General features: G+C 35.1%; 1 protein-coding gene across 3 annotated transcripts in view; it reads right to left on the bottom strand.

Annotated features, from left to right (window-relative positions):
• The window catches only part of EXOC6B (exocyst complex component 6B), a 708,543-nt gene that overhangs the window by 605,391 nt on the left and 86,491 nt on the right, over positions 1–16,661 (bottom strand). For all 3 annotated transcript variants that reach the window (XM_060026390.1, XM_060026391.1, XM_060026392.1), the window contains exons 3-5: positions 13,866–13,913; positions 12,102–12,192; positions 11,944–11,989 (exon numbers count right to left, since the gene is read on the bottom strand). In XM_060026390.1, coding sequence (XP_059882373.1) covers positions 11,944–11,989; positions 12,102–12,192; positions 13,866–13,913 — 185 coding nt within the window. The remainder of the gene's footprint in view (positions 1–11,943; positions 11,990–12,101; positions 12,193–13,865; positions 13,914–16,661) is intronic.

The following is a 16,661-nucleotide window of genomic DNA, read 5'->3' as shown; positions in this document are numbered from 1 at the left end:
ACCATTAGCTGATGACTAGCCTTTAAAAATGAAAATGAATTATATTCCCAGATAAACAAAGACTAATAGAATTCCTTGCTAGCAGATCTGCCTTACAAGAAATACTAAAGAAAGCCAGAAAGGAAATGATAGCAGATAGTAACTTGAATTCAGAGGAAAAAAAATGAAGAATATAGGAAAGAGTAAATATATGCTAAATATAAAAGACTGAATAAATGTGGGGTTTTTTCTCTTTTCTTCTTTTACTATCAGTAAAAGACAATAGTTTTTAAAGCAATGATTATAACACTGTATTGTTGGGTTTATAAAATATAGAGATATAATATAAATGACAACAATAGCACAAAAGAAGAGGGAAGAAATGGAGCTAAGTTGAAGCAAAACTACTTCTATATATTATATCAAAACTACACGAGCAATGACCTAAAGTAGACTGTGACAAATGAAGAAGATTATAATCCACAGAGTAATCTCTAAAAAAAAAAAACCTCAAAAAATACATTAAAAGGTTTACGGAAGAATTAAAATAGTATACTACAAAATAATACAAAAAAGGAGTAAAAGATAAATAAGAACAAAAAAGACATGAAAAACATAGAAAGTAAAGAGCAAAACCCAACCATATTAATAATTATATTAAATGCAAATGGACTAATAAGCACGCAAATCAAAAGGCAGACACTGGGGCTTCCCTGGTGGCGCAGTGGTTGAGAGTCCACCTGCCGATACAGGGGACACGGGTTTGTGCCCCAGTCCGGGAAGATCCCACATGCCGCGGAGCAGCTGGGCCCGTGAGCCATGGCCGCTGGGCCTGCGCATCCGGAGCCTGTGCTCCGCAACGGAAGAGGCCAAAACAGTGAGAGGCCCGTGTACCGCAAAAAGATAAAAAAATTGAAAATACATGTTCAGGGACTTCCCCGGTGGCGTGAAGGTTGAGAGTCTGCCTGCCAATGCAGGGGACACGGGTTCGAGCCCTGGCCTGGGAAGATCCCACATGCCCTAGCAACGAACAGTGGCTTCTGCTCGCCATAGCTAGAGAAAGCCTGCATGCAGCAGAGAAGGCCCAACATAGCCTAAATAAATAAATAAAATTAAAAAAAAAACCAAAACATGTTCAAAAGGCAGACACTGTCAGACAGAATTTAAAAAGCATGATCCAGGGACTTCCCTGGCGTTCCAGCGGTTAAGGCTCCATGCTTCCACCGCAGGGGGCATGGGTTCAATCCCTGGTTGGGGAACTAAGATCCCGCATGCCGCACAATGCGGCTAAAATAAAATAAAAAATAGGGCTTCCCTGGTGGCGCAGTGGTTGAGAATCTGCCTGCTAATGCAGGGGACACGGGTTCGAACCCTGGTCTGGGAGGATCCCACATGCCGCGGAGCAACTAAGCCCGTGATCCACAACTACTGAGCCTGCGAGTCTGGAGCCTGTGCTCCGCAACAAGAGAGGCCACGATAGTGAGAGGCCCGCGCACCGCGATGAAGCGTGGCCCCCGCTTGCCAGAACTAGAGAAAGCCCTCGCACAGAAACGAAGACCCAACACAGCAAAAATAAATTAATTAATTAATAAACTCCTATCCCCAACATCTTCAAAAAAATAAATAAAAATTAAAAATAAGTAAATAATATAAAAAGCATGATCCTGGGCTTCCCTGGTGGCGCAGTGGTTGAGAGTCCGCCTGCCGATGCAGGGGACACGGGTTCGTGCCCCAGTCCGGGAAGATCCCACATGCCGCAGAGCATCTAGGCCTGTGAGCCACGGCTGCTGAGCCTGCGCGTCCGGAGCCTGTGCTCCGCAACGGGAGAAGCCACAACAGTGAGAGGCCCGCGTACCGCAAAAAAAAAAAAAAAAGCATGATCCAACTATACGTTGCTTACAAGAAACCCACTTTAGAATCACAGATACAAACAGACTGAAGTAAAAGCTAGAATAAGATATGCCCCAAAAGTAACCATAAAAGTGCTTGAATGGCTATATTAATATCAGACACATTAGATTTTTTTGAGGGATTTTTTTTTAAGCAATGAACAAAGAAAAGCCACAAAAGAGCCCCCAAAATGGCAAACACGAAAAAAAAAAAGTTGAACTGATGTGAAGAAATGAAAATAAAAAATAAAATTTTGTCACTCAAACTGCCAACAATTTCTTAAAAAATAATGGATATTATTATCAGGGGTTTTAATAAATGAGAATTCACAGCCTGCTGATAAACATATTTATATTAATGATTCACGTTTTCAATGAAAAATTTCACCAAACAAGTATTCTAAGCAGTTGCATTCTCCCCCACAAAAAAATTACATGTACAAAAATATGTATAAGCCTCTTGAACTGTAGTTATTTATATTAACAAATAAAAAACTAATCTAGAAGTCTATTAACAAGGAATTGATTAAACGCATTATGATATATCCATGTAGTACATATGTATATTCAAAGAATAATAAAACAGCGAAGTGTTTACAATATTGTTGAGTGAAAATTATTTCAAAAAAATTGAACTTACAAGTATGATAATGTTTTTCAAAATTACAAATATTATACATGTGTAAATTATGTATACATATGTATGTACGAGCTACACAGTACTAAATATAAACACACACACAAATATAAGTACATAGAAAATGACTAAGAAAATATATACAAAAATGTTAACCATGATTTTTCTTTCCTTTGGATAGGAACATTATGGGTAATAGTTTTCGTCTTCACGTTTTTAATTTCTACATTTCCCATATTTAGTATAGGAAAAACTCAGTTTTGATCCTGTAAGTAAAAGACTTATAGTTCTATTTCAGGTTTTAAGAATGAATTCCATGGGAGATACTTAAACTCTTCTTACTCCAATGCACGTAATACCACAAACACTAAAGATTAGAGGTTGGATTTACTTGTTTTCTTTGCTTATGTTTTTCCCTTCTGTGTTCCAAAAATCAAAATCTTAGTCCAAATAAATGAAGGGAAGAAAGAATTATTTCCCCTAAATTAAGAAATAAAATTACAAATATAGTTTAATCTGAAATGGTTGCTTTTATTAAAATTTTACAGACTCACAAACAATACAATTCACATGGTTTAGTATAAACAGAATGGTGTTTATACTACAATTAGGTACGAAGAGCTATGTGCAATAAAATGCATTTCCTCTAGAGAGAAACTTTAGAATGGATATAAACCTAGAAATTAAGCCAAAAAGATAAACACACTTTAGGGTTTAGTTATATTTTGGAACATTGTTTATAGAATGAGAAAAATCTAACAATGTTGCCTGCAGACACAAGGCACATTCACTGATGAGACACATGGCTGCACAGTGAAAACATCTGGTCTGTCAAATAACTCCACATTTTTCAAGGCTAATTAGTACAAAACCCAGTGATTTCTGGCAATAAAGAATGTTACTTTATTTCCCCATTGTCCTTTCCCTAACACACTCATATTCCAACTGTAACAGATCAATAAGATTCATTCAAATTTCTAGTGTACTTCAATATCAGTGACAGGTTAAAGAATGACAGCCAATTAAACACCTCTATAGCAGACACCAAAAGAAAAGAATTCTATTTCCAGGGGCCATGGAAATCTAAAACAAGATTTTGACATTACTTTTGACAACCTCTAAACATTAAAACTGAATCAAAAGCCAAATGTGCTAGCTCTCCCCCTCCCCCCACCGCATGCAGGCTCCCTAATAGAGATGTGAGCAGAAAGAAAGTAAATGAAATAAAACCAAGAAATTTTTTAAAATAAGGCAGGAAAAGATGTCTAAATAATCCTAAAAATTGGATAACTTAAGGTCAGAATAACTTAGACATGGTTGAATGCTATCCTGAGAAGAGGAATGTTGATTCTAGGCAAATTAAATTTTGGAACTTTTTTGTCATGGTATGGAACTCGTTCACAATGATGGTTTTTAAAATTCTAATAAGTAATCTTTCAAAGTGGATTACAACTACCCATGAGAAATTTCTTAAAATTCAGAGTATGATAAGAATATAAAACAAAATCTTTCTGCACAGAAAATACTAGTGTCTTTCCTAATTAAAGAGCATCATTAAGAAATATTTAATCCCTTCTATGTGCTAGAGCTAGAAAGATGGTCAGATATCTTTCCTCAGGGAACATAAAACCTAGTAGTATAATGAGTATTTATAGCTTAAAAAAAAAATAACTAGGCTTCCAGCCATTAAGGAATAACAAAGAACAGACATGAACTCTCACTCTTAAGAAGTAAAATACTGGCTAAAATACATAAAACAACTGCTTTCACATAGTGAACATCAAGTAACACAGAACTGTGACCTCCGAAAAAAGAGAAACAAACAAGGTGAATTTAATAGTTATCTGGGGGGCTTCCCTGGTGGCACAGTGGTTAAGAATCCGCCTGCCAAAGCAGGGGACATGGGTTCGAGCCCTGGTCCAGGAAGATCCCACATGTCTCTGAGCAACAAAGCCCGTGCTCCACAACTACTGAGTCAGCACTCTAGAGCCCGTGAGCCACAACTACTGAGCCCATGTGCCACAAATACTGAAGCCCATGCGTCTAGAGCCCGTGCTCCGCAACAAGAGAAGCCACTGCAATGAGAAGCCCGTACACCGCAACGTTGAGTAGCCCCCGCTCGCCACAACTAGAAAAAGCCCAGGCGCAGTAACAAAGACCCAACACAGCCAAAAAATAAATAAGTAAAATAAAAAATAGTTATCTGGGTTATCTGACTGAATGTGATTTCTAGATCATGGACACAGTCAGAGAAAACCCAAACAGAGCCCAACAACTTAGCAGAGTTAGCATCAGAGACAGGAGTTCAGGAAAGCTTGTGCACCTTAAGGTTGTGCAGCAGAATTCCAAAAAAAAAAAAAAAACAAAAAAGGAAGCAATGCAGAAAAAAGATGCAGAAATTTACATAAGGGTTCCCTTGAGTCTTTGCTAAGTACTAGGCCAGGCATAGGAAAAGTGAAATTCTGCATGAACAGGCATAAAGAAGGGAGGGAAGGAAGAGAAGGAAGAGAAGGGAGGGAGAGAAGGCAAGGAAGGAGAGACAGACAGACAGCACCAAGATGTAAGAAAAACACTTCAAGGAACTCAGACAAGACAGAAACATCTGAACTCTGAACAGCCAAAGTGAAGAGTCCCTGGGGGTTTCTGAGTTTTTCAAAGTAGATGAATACTACCCACAGCAACCCCTGGAATGAAGGAGGGCCTACCAAAGCTTAAAAATGGGGTCTGATGGGATTGGGATCAAGTGGATCTGAAAACAACTAAACTATTTGCCAAAACAAAGACCAACACCCTCTAAGAAAAAAAAGCTCCCCAAAATCCAGACACTCAACAACATAATATAATGACAATTATCCAATCAAAACTTATAAGACATGATAAGAACCAAAAAAATGACATGTAACTAGGAAAAACAAAATAATCTTCAGAGAAATCCAAAATACCAGAAGTGACAGAACTAGCAAAGAAGTACATAAAAACAGAAATTAGAGCTCTGTTACAGGTATTTTTTAAAGATGCAAAACTAACAAAAGAAATTAAACATAAAAAACTAAATGGAACTCCTAACGATGAAAAATATATCATCTGAAATGAAAATTTCACTGGATAAGATTAAAAGATTAGACAATGAAAAAGAAAGAACACAGCAATAAAATCTATCCCATATAAAGCACAAAGAAAAAAGACTGGAGAAAAAGAAGATCCTCAAGTCACCTGTGGGATTATGTGAAGTTGTCCAACATAGATATAACTGAAGTCTCAGAATGAGGATGGAAAAAGGACAAAAAAAAGGTTTGGAAAAATAATATCTGAACATCTTCCAGATTTTATGAAAATTTCAAAAAAAAACCAAGCAACTAAACAAACCACAAGCAGTATAAATATACACACACATTCATGCATACAAACATATTACACCAAAGCATATCAAAATCAAATTGCTGAGAACAAATTATACAGACAAAAGTTTTTAAACAGCTGGAGAAAAGACACATTAAGTAGAGTGACAAAAAAGTTAAGGCTGTTCATATACTTCTCCCTCAGAAACTACATAAGCCAGAAGACAAAAAAATGATATCTTAAGAACTAATGAATCTATAAACCTAGAATTATATGCCCACCAAAAATATATTTCAAAATGAAGGTGAACAACGAGATAGCATTTCACACCCACCAAGATGGCCATAATCAAAAGACAGACAGTAATAAGTATTGGCTAGGATGTACAGAAAATCGAATCCTCATATGCTGCTGGGGGAAGGTAAAATGGCACAGCTGCTTTGGAAAATAGGCTGGCAGTTCCTCAAATGGATAAACAGAGTTACCATGATCCAGCAAAATTTCATTCCTAGGTGTATATAGCCAAGAGAAATGAAAACATATGTCCATACAACAACCTGTAAACAAAAATGCATAGCAGCATTATTTGTAAAAACCCAAAATTGTAAACAACCCAAATGCTCATCAACTAATGAATGGATAAATAAAATGTGGTAAATCCATACAGTGGAATATTCAGCAATTAAAGAGATGGGACTTCCCTGGTGGTGCAGCGGTTAAGAATCCGCCTGCCAGTGCAGGGAACATGGGTTTTAGCCCTGGTCTGGGAAGATCCCACATGCCACAGAGCAACTAAGCCCGTGCGCCACAACTACTCTGTACTCTAGAGCCCACAAGCCACAACTACTGAGCCCACGTGCCACAACTATTGAAGCCCACGTGCCTAGAGCCCGTGCTCCGCAACCAGAGAAGCCATCGCAATGAGAAGCCCGCACACCACAACGAAGAGTAGGCCCCGCTCACCGCAACTAGAGAAAGCCCGTGTGCAGCAATGAAGACCCAACACAGCCCAAAATTGATTAATTAATTAATTTAAAAAAGAAATGAAATACTGATATATGGTACAACATGGATTAACCTTGGAAACATCATGTTAAATGAAAGAAGCCAATCACAAAGAACGATATATTATATGATTCCATTTATATGAAATGTCCAGAATAGGCAAATCTGAAGAAACAGAAAATAAATCAGTAGTTCCCAGTAGCTGGCAAGGGGGGCAGGGGACAGGAGAAAATTGTGTGCTGATGGCCAGGGGGCTCAGAGTTTCTTTTGTGAAGAATAAAAACATTCTACAATTGATTGTGGTGATGGTCACAGAACTCTGACTACACTAAAAGCCACTGAATTGTATACATTAAATGAATGAAGTGAAAAGTAGGTAAACTGTGTCTCAATGAAGCTGTTAAGAATATTTTAGAAAAAAGGATATTAAAAACAGACAATGTAAAAATTAAAAAGAAAGCAGCAGTGGCTGGCTGCATTAATACCAAACAACACATATTTCAGAAAAAAAGAAAAAAAGAAAAACAACACATATTTCAGGGATAAAGAAGAACCTTCCATAATTACAAATGGGTCCTTTCGTCAAGAAGATACAACAATGCTTAATGTATATGCATCCAATAAGAGAGCTTCAAAATACACATAGCAAAAACTGAAAGAACAGAAAGAAGACATATGCAAAGCCAGTTATAATAGGCAACTTCAACACTCCTCTGTCAACAAATAACAAATACAAAATCATAAGGATAGAGAAAACCTGCACAACACCAAGTATATCTAAATGACAGTTAAAGAATGCTCTCCTCAATAACAATATATATTATTTTGAAGTGTGTATGTAATTTTCACCAAAACAGACCATATGCTGGGGCGTAAAACAAGTCTCAAAATATATAAAAGGTTGCAATCATACGTTTTACATTTATGAACACAATGAAGTGAAATTACAAATCAATTTTGATAAATCTGGAAAATCCCCTAATATTTAGAAATTAACCAATGAACTTCTAAATAAGTTGGTGAAATAAATTCTAAAAATTACAAAAGAAATTAGAAAATATTTGAAATAAATGTAAAAAAAAAACCCACAACATCAGAAAACATGTAAGATGCAGTCAAAACACTGCTTAGAGAGAAATGTACAGCTTTATATGGCTACATTAGAAAACAGAACCAAAATCAATGCCCTAGGCCTCCACCTAATAAAGCTAAAAAAAGAGCAAATTATTTACAATAGCCAAGACATGGAAGCAACCCAAGTGTCCATCAAGGGATGAATGGATAAAGAAAATATGAGATATATATTATGAGATATATATATATATATATATATAACTGAATCACTTTGATGTACACTTGAAACTAACACAACATTGTAAATCAACTATACTTCAATTTGTAAGAGCAAATTAAACCCCAAGTAAGCAGGAGAAAGGAAATACTAAAGATACCAGTGAAAATCAGTAAAATAGAAAAACAAGGAAAAAAAACTCAATAAAACCTAAATTACTATTTTCAAAAAAATCATAAAATTGACAAACCTCTAGCCAAAATAATCAGAGAGACAGAGACAGAAACAAAGAGAGAAAAGACAAATTATCAACATAAGCAATGAAAGAGAAAGTATCACTATAGATCCTACACTGTTAAAATAATACAGGAATATCATGAATAACTTTTGTTAAGGAATTCAAAAACTTGGATGACATGGACAAATTATTTGAAAGATACAAATAAGCAAAATTTACTCAAGAAACACAAAATGCAAGCAGCCATGTATTTATTTTTATAATTAAATTTTTAGTTAACAACTTTCTCACCAAAAACAAACAAATCTCCAAGGCCAAGTGGTTTCACTGTTAGATTCTACCAAATATTTAAGGAAGGTAATTGCCAACACTGCACAAATTCTTCTGGAAAACCAAAGAGGGAAAACTTTCCAAGTTATTCATGAGGCCAGCATTAATCTGATACCAAAAACAAAGATATTACAAAAAACAAAACTACAGACAAGTATTTCTCATGAACATAGATACAAAACTCCTCAACAAAATTTTAGCAAATCAAATGCCACATCATATTTAAAAGGATAATTTACCATGACCAAGTGGGATTTATTCCATGAATGCAAGTTTGGTTTAACATTCAATATAATTTATCATATTAATAAACTAAAAAAGAAATATAAAAAAAAACATATGATCATCTCACTGACATAGAAAAAGCATTTGACAAAAACAATATTCATTCCTGATAGAAACTTTCAACAACTAGAATTAGAAGGGAACTTCTTCAGCCTTCTAAATGGCATGTACAAAAAGACTATATCTAACATATATGACTTAATGGTTAAATGCTTTCCCCCTAAGATCAGGAACAGGGCAAAGATATCTACTCTCACTACTTCTATTCAACATTGTACTGGAGGCTCTAGCCAGTTCAATAAAACAAGAAAACCAAACCAAAAAGAAAGCATCCCAATTGGAAAGAAAGAAATATACCTGTCTTTATTTGTAGACAAGATAATCAGCTACATAGAAAATCCAATGGAATACACAAAAATGCTACTAGAATTAGTAAGTGATTTAGTAAGGTTGCAGAATACAAGATAAATATACAAATTTAATAGTATACTAGTAATTAATGACTGAAAATTGAAATTTAAAAAGCAACAGCATTTTTTTAAAATTTTTTTGGTTGCACTGCTGCAGCATGTGAGATCTTAGTTCCCTGAACAGAATTCAAACACATGCCCCCTGCATTGGAAGGGCAGAGTCTTAACCACTGGGCCACCAGGGAAGCCCCAGCAATACCATTTAAAATAAGCATCAAAAAATACAAAATAATAGGGATAAATATGACAAAAGATAAGACATTCACTGAAAACTAAAAACATTGCTGAAAAAAATTAAAGAAGACCTAAATAAATGAGAGCATTCATACTGGTGGGTGAGGGGTAAGATGGACCAGCATGGGATACAAGAGACCTAGTGAGGTAAGACTGTCTGTATAGGAAGGCAGCATTGCATGGAATGTCAGAGCCAAAGAGGGATGAGGAGGGCATTCAGGGAAGACAGAAGCATAACACAGGGTATGAGAGCCCAAGTAGAGTAAGGAGGATACAATATAGGAGGGCAACTCAGTGTGCAGTGTTGATACAGCTCAAAGGAGCCCAAGACATATAAACCTACTCTTTGTGCCAGAAAAAGGTTGAGCTAGAAATACTGGTGAACAGTACTTATGACAGCCACTCAAATTAAGAGGAGAAATGTGGGTTGTTCATATAGTGGGACTACTATACAGCAATTAAAATAAGTGAACTAGATCTCTATACATAAATTTAAAAGCTCTCCACTAATACGTAAGCCCCACAGCAGCAGATATTTTTGTCTATTTTGTTCAGAGCTATATTCCCAGCACTAAGAGCAATGCCTAACAACACAGTAAGTACTCAATTCATTTTTATTGAATGAATGATTCTCAAAAAAACAAGGACTGAGAACTATTCATGTAAATGTTTCTAAAAACACAAAATACAACATATGATTTATGGGTATTAAAAACATGGACTAGAAGGACACACCAAATTTATGGTACTAGTTTCCCCAACAGAGTAGGGAAAGGGATAGGACTGAGGAAGGGGATATGAGTTTTATCTATAATTTTTTAAAATGTACATTTTACCTCTTTCTGTCCATATGTGTTTATATATATGTCATAAATATTTACATATATATGAATCAAAACTGGAATTGTTGCTATCTGTTAATTCAGAGAAGTTGATACTGAAGCTTTTTTTTAATCTCTGTAATTTTCTATAATTTTAGAACTTCACAAAAAGGTTATCAGGGAAATAATATTACTTTCTATCTCACTGAACAGAATTTTCTCATACTGTTCAACCTATGTTCTCTTATATGAATGTATCCTCCCAGGGAGAAGGCAGTCTGGGAAATAATCTTAAGAAATTCCAAAAATATTGATGCCTCATGCTTTAATGTTAAAATTCTTGAGAATTTATCATTTTTATTCACAATATTTTTAATCTTATTTCAGTATTAAATACATTTTAATTCCATACTTTTCCCCTCAAAACTAGGTAAAATTAACATTCCAGGAAGATGTGTCCTGTTTATCTTATAGCTTCACATACCCCCATCATACCACAGGGTACTCCAGGGCAGAGAGGGTGGAGATGCTTACTCTAGTTTGGGAAGAAGAGCCAAAGAGTCACTATCAAGTTTCCTGTGGAATAAAACCAGATGAAAATAACACACAGGAAAAGACTCCTCTGAACTTAACCTTGACCTTGTTCCTTGTGATGGTTAATTTTATATATCAACTTGGTTAGGCCATAGTACCCAGAGATTTGGTCAAATATTATTCTGGATATTTCTGTGAAGTTATTTTTTTACATGAGATTATTAGCACTTAAATCAGTATACTGAGTAAAGATGAACATTCTCCATAATGTGGGTGGGCCTCGTTAAATCAGTTAAAGGCCTTGATAGGAAAAAGACTAAACTCCCCAGAGGAAGACGGAATTCTGCCAGCAGACTGCCTTCAGACTCAGGCAACAATATTTACTCTTCCCTGACACTAGCCTATCAGCCTACTATGCAGATTTGGACCTCCATAATCATGTGAACCAATTTGCTAAAAAAATCACTCTCTCTCTCTCTCTCTCTCTCTGCACACACACACACACACACCACTGGTTCTATTTCAACGGAGAACCCTGACTGATCCACCCCAGCAAAACCAGTAACTATTTTTTCTACTATAATACTAAACCAAAGCATGTTTCTCAAATTAACTATCACTAAAACAGTTACATGCTTTTCCCCTAAAAAGCTGGGTCTTCTAAAAATCAAACTACGTGTAGTGTTTTTTATTAAACATAATACATGACAAAATACATCAGCATATGTAAATAACTCTCAGGATGAATCAATAGATATACAAAAGGCAAGAGAAGATGTTATATGGACTTAATTATTTTTTGAAAGGTTATGCTAAATATGGACTTTTAAAAAAATTCTAAATAACAGAAATTTTAGATAATACAAAGTATTCAACAAAAAAATATCTTACCTTTTAGTTTTCATCTGGTCCCTCAGTTTGCTATACATCTCCAGGACTTGAAAGAGAAGGGGAGAAAGAGCACACAAGCATTATTTAGAGAAAGTGAAAAGACTAATTAAAGCTAAAGGAATTGCATCAAGAATTCTACTCTATTTCCAGTTCCTCACCTGGAAGACACAGCATTAATTTATCAACAGTGGCAGAAATATTTCTCTGTTGTAGTCGACACTGCTTCAGCTCTTCCATTGCTATTACCAGCTTAGCAAGAGGGGAAAAAACTGAATTATGCCAACAGCTGTAAATAAAAAGCTTTCAGTCACATTTTTCCACCCTATGTTCAATTCATCAGAAAATCCCAGACAGTTTCATAGTAAGATCTGCCAAGTGGACTACGGAACTGCCTTTCTCAACCAGTAAAACATCCCTGTATGGTTTCCCACTTTCTCCCCAAGATGCATACATACTACATTAGAAAAGGCTAGGTGAAATGAAATCTTAAAATTCAGGGGCTATCCAGGAGAAAAGAAAAAGCATGCATATTTGCTCCACACCCTCTTCAGACTCTTCATGATTTATATTTCATCAATCTTCTAAGAAGATCCTATATTTCTGTCATCAGTGCTAGACTCCTAGAGGAAAACAGTTCTTCCTATACAGCTTCAAATGAATCTTGAAAATAATCTGCAACTAAATCTGTATTTCAACAAATAAACCACACAGTTAGAAGTTGTGGCTTTTCCAAGAGTTCCAGTTTAATGAAGAGTAACTCACTTTTCTTCTCACAACATTTTAAAGTCTTCCATCTGAAGTCATACCACAATAAAACTAGAAGAAACTGCATTCTTTGCAAAAACTTAAAATATGTGAGACAAACTTTTAAAAAGCAATAATCTACATGGCCTCTTGTAGTATTTATCCCATACCCTTTCCTAAAAGTTATCTACTTAGATACTACGCAAAAAAGAAAAAAGGGAATGGTCCTGATTAAGTTACTGATAAGACAATCAAAGGCTAATCTTAAAGATTATTAAAATTAAACATTAAGTAAGTATTAGGCAATGAGGAAGGTATATGATACAGAGAACGGTAATAGACTGTAAGTCAGAAAACTTGGGTTTTAGTCCCAGCCTTCCAATTACTATGTAAACTTTAGCAAATCATCTGTTTTAGTTTCCTAATCAATAAAGTAGTGATAATACCAGTCCTGACCTTGTCATAGGTCTGTCATGAGGATTAAGTGAGAAAATGGATGTAAAATAATCTTATAAACTATGATGATTTAAATGGTGAGTATATCAATTAACAGAATCAAAGATTCTTTTTTTTTTTAAACAAATACTTATGCATATTCATGTTGTGCCAGTCACTGTTTAGGCAGGTAGAGGGGATATGGCAATGCAGTTAAAAAAAAAAAAAAAAATCCTGACCTCATGGAGCTTAATTTCTAATGGAAAGAGACAAACAAAAAACAAACATATAAGGAAAACTGTATAATACCAAAGCATGATAGGTGCAATGGAGAAAAATAAAGCAGGAAAGATAAAAAGAATACATGGCGTGAACGTGAGACTGCAATTCTAAATAAGGTGGTTAGAAAAGGCCTCATGAAGGAGGTAACATGTGAGGAGCAAAAGTCTGAAGTAGGTAAACATGTGGGAAAGAACATTCCAGGCAGAGGAAACAGCATTGGCCATATTATGACTACTCAAGTGATTTAAAAACACAGCTAAGGAAGGCGGCTACATACTCTCATTAAGCTTTCTAGTGCTATATTCATTTACTTCAGATAAACATTAGGAGAAGCAAAGATAATGTCCAAGTTCCTCCAACATGCTGCTTATGGTCTTACAAGCCACTAAATCAAGAACACAGTTATCAAAGAGAATGACAGGAAACAGAAAAGATTTTTTCAAAAGGTAAACTGGCCTTACTTCCTTTCCCTCATGTTGTAGTTTTCTATTAGTATCCGTCACTTGATTCTGTGGAGAGAAGACAATTTAAACTCATAAAAAACACTTAGATAATAGTTGGATAAGATCAAAATTTTAAATGAAAAGACTAAGAATAGGTATTCAGATTGTTTCCATATTCCACCACATTTTGGTTTAGTGGTGTTCTCTTGGGATGAAATTATATCAACTTTTCTACTGAACATTTGTATGACCTTTTGAACAATAAAAAAATTACTAAAAAATATGTTCAGTTTGAAATATTACAAACTAAAATAACATAACTAAAGATCACACTTTCATTTCGAAAGGAAAGAAAAAATATAATAGAAAAAATAACCCACAAAGAACCTTACCATCTCTACTATGTGTACAAAGAACAAATTTTTTCATAGATAGTCCTCACTTCACCAATGTATTCCTGGAAAACTTGAGTATAAATTGAACTTTTTAACTCAGGTCAAATATTTCTACTTATCTAATTTTAGAAAACCTTTTATCTTAATTTTTTGGATTATTAATTCTTAATAGTTTCTAACACTTCCACATTCCCATTTTTCTAAATTAATCTCTCGATCACACAGTCAAAATCAGGTGAACAAGCTTTAAAATTAGGTACAGTTCATAATTTAAAGGAACTGGCACCACTTATTTTGGTAGCCACTTTTGAAGAATCAACTGATATAAAAAAATTAAGTATATAGAATAGTAATTTCCTCACTTTCTTAAACATTATCAAAATATGAGCAACATTAACTTCTAAAGCTTTCTTTAATAGAAGCTTTCCATACTTCCACCAATAACTGCGACTCCTTACGCTTTTAAGACACTACCTGAACCCAGCATTTCCTATTATGTCTCTTGGAACACCAAGAAATGGTAGTTAAAAGGTACTCTGCACTCTGTACACACACACACACACACACACACACACACACACACACACACACACATCAATATGTATGGGAAATACCACTAAACAGGTTAGTTTATTCAGGACTTCCTGAAGCCCAAGGAGATATCATACAGTGTTTTCCAACTTATTTTATGTAACATCCTTTTATTGAGGATCATCTTAAGAAACTAGTTTTTCAGGAACACACCTTTGAAAACTTTGCCCTAAACTATACACTATACACTATACCTGGACTATCACTTTCTGAGCAGATTACCACATGCACTGCCATTGTAGCAAAAATGCAGCCATAAACATAACATAAATGAATGGGCATTGCTGTGTTCCAATAAAACTTTATTACAAAATTAGGAGGCAAGCTGGATTTGGCCTGCAAGATATAGCTTGTTGATCCTTGGTCTAGAATAAGTGAGATTGAAAAGTTTATTATTCAAACCAATAAATGAATGTTATTCAAAAATGGGATTAATATCAGCTCAATACAAGAAAAAGCTTTTAAGCGATGTGAATAAAAATGGGGTGGGTTGCCTTGAGTGATCATTGTTCAAGAATAGATTTTTTTTCACATAAACAGATTTCAAAAAATTCAACCTTCCATAAATACTACTAAATTCAGCATTGCTGTTTCTACTAAAATAACTTGTTTACCATTTCTGAAAATTTTTTTACCTCAAACTCATTGTAAGAAATATATTTTACATTGCAACCCAGTACACAAGTATAGGGAATGCAGACGCGTGCACACACACACACAGAGAAACAAAATTTTTAAGAAACAATGTTTGGACTTACTGCATGTAATACACTTCGTTGCTTCCTTTTTTATTCTATTTCAATTTTTATTAAAAATACTGATCATGGCCCACTAAATTGATTTCATGCAAACCAGAGTTCTAAAACATCCATAGGAGCCTAACCAAAGCTTCTGATAAGAAAGGTAATTACTATTTCAATACTATTTGAACATAACAATGGGAGGAAATCTATACTGCCTGTCTAGGATGCTACTTGTTGCTTCAGAGAACATATATATGTATGTGTGTATATATACACACACATGTACCAACATACATACTGTGAATCAAAAGAAATAATGGACATCCTAGAGAGAGTAGGATTTTTCATTGTTATGTTCAAATAGTACTGACAGTAGGTAATACTTAACCTTTTCCATTTTCTAAACTCTTTTCTCAAGTTCAAGAATTTCTAAGTTCCATAGGCTCTTAACACAGGTTGAATGGATGTCCCCTAGAGCAGAGTCTCCCAGGTGTTAATGGTGAGCATTATGGGCAATATTCAGGTACTTAACCACATGACTACTTCAGTAACCAGACACAGAGCACCCCGTTGCCCATCATGGACAAAGAGCCCAAGGAGCAGAGGGAGAGGTTTTGGAATACAGGCATCAAGAACAGCCCAAGGTGAAGATGGATGGGAAGCTGGGATGGCTGAGTGAGGACAAACAGCACACACAGCTCCTGGCAGAAGCCCTATCTTTGTTTTCACATATTTCAGATACTTCTGTCCATCTGACGCTTTTCAGCCCCCCAAAACTCAGTATAACTTTTTAAATGGAATCAAATTGTTCATACTTTTTAATCTGCTTTATACATTAAGCAAACATTTCTAATGCTTTCCCATGTCAGACATCCTTCTACAATATATTGTAGTTTATTACTCTTTTAAATGGATATACCATGATTTATTTTACTAATCCTCTAGTACATCACTTTCAGGGACATCTTAAAGTTTTAGTCATTAAAAAAAAAACACATGAACATCTCTGTACATGCACCTGTAGCTGTAGAATAAATCTTAAAACTATGTGGTGTTTTTAGTATTGATAAATAAAATTGCTCTCC

The sequence above is a fragment of the Delphinus delphis genome, chromosome 12 (assembly GCF_949987515.2).
Source record: "Delphinus delphis chromosome 12, mDelDel1.2, whole genome shotgun sequence".
NCBI classification, from domain to species: Eukaryota; Metazoa; Chordata; class Mammalia; order Artiodactyla; family Delphinidae; genus Delphinus; species Delphinus delphis.
The sequence above is the reverse complement of the archived record's forward strand: the minus strand, read 5'-3'. Positions and strand labels throughout refer to the sequence as shown.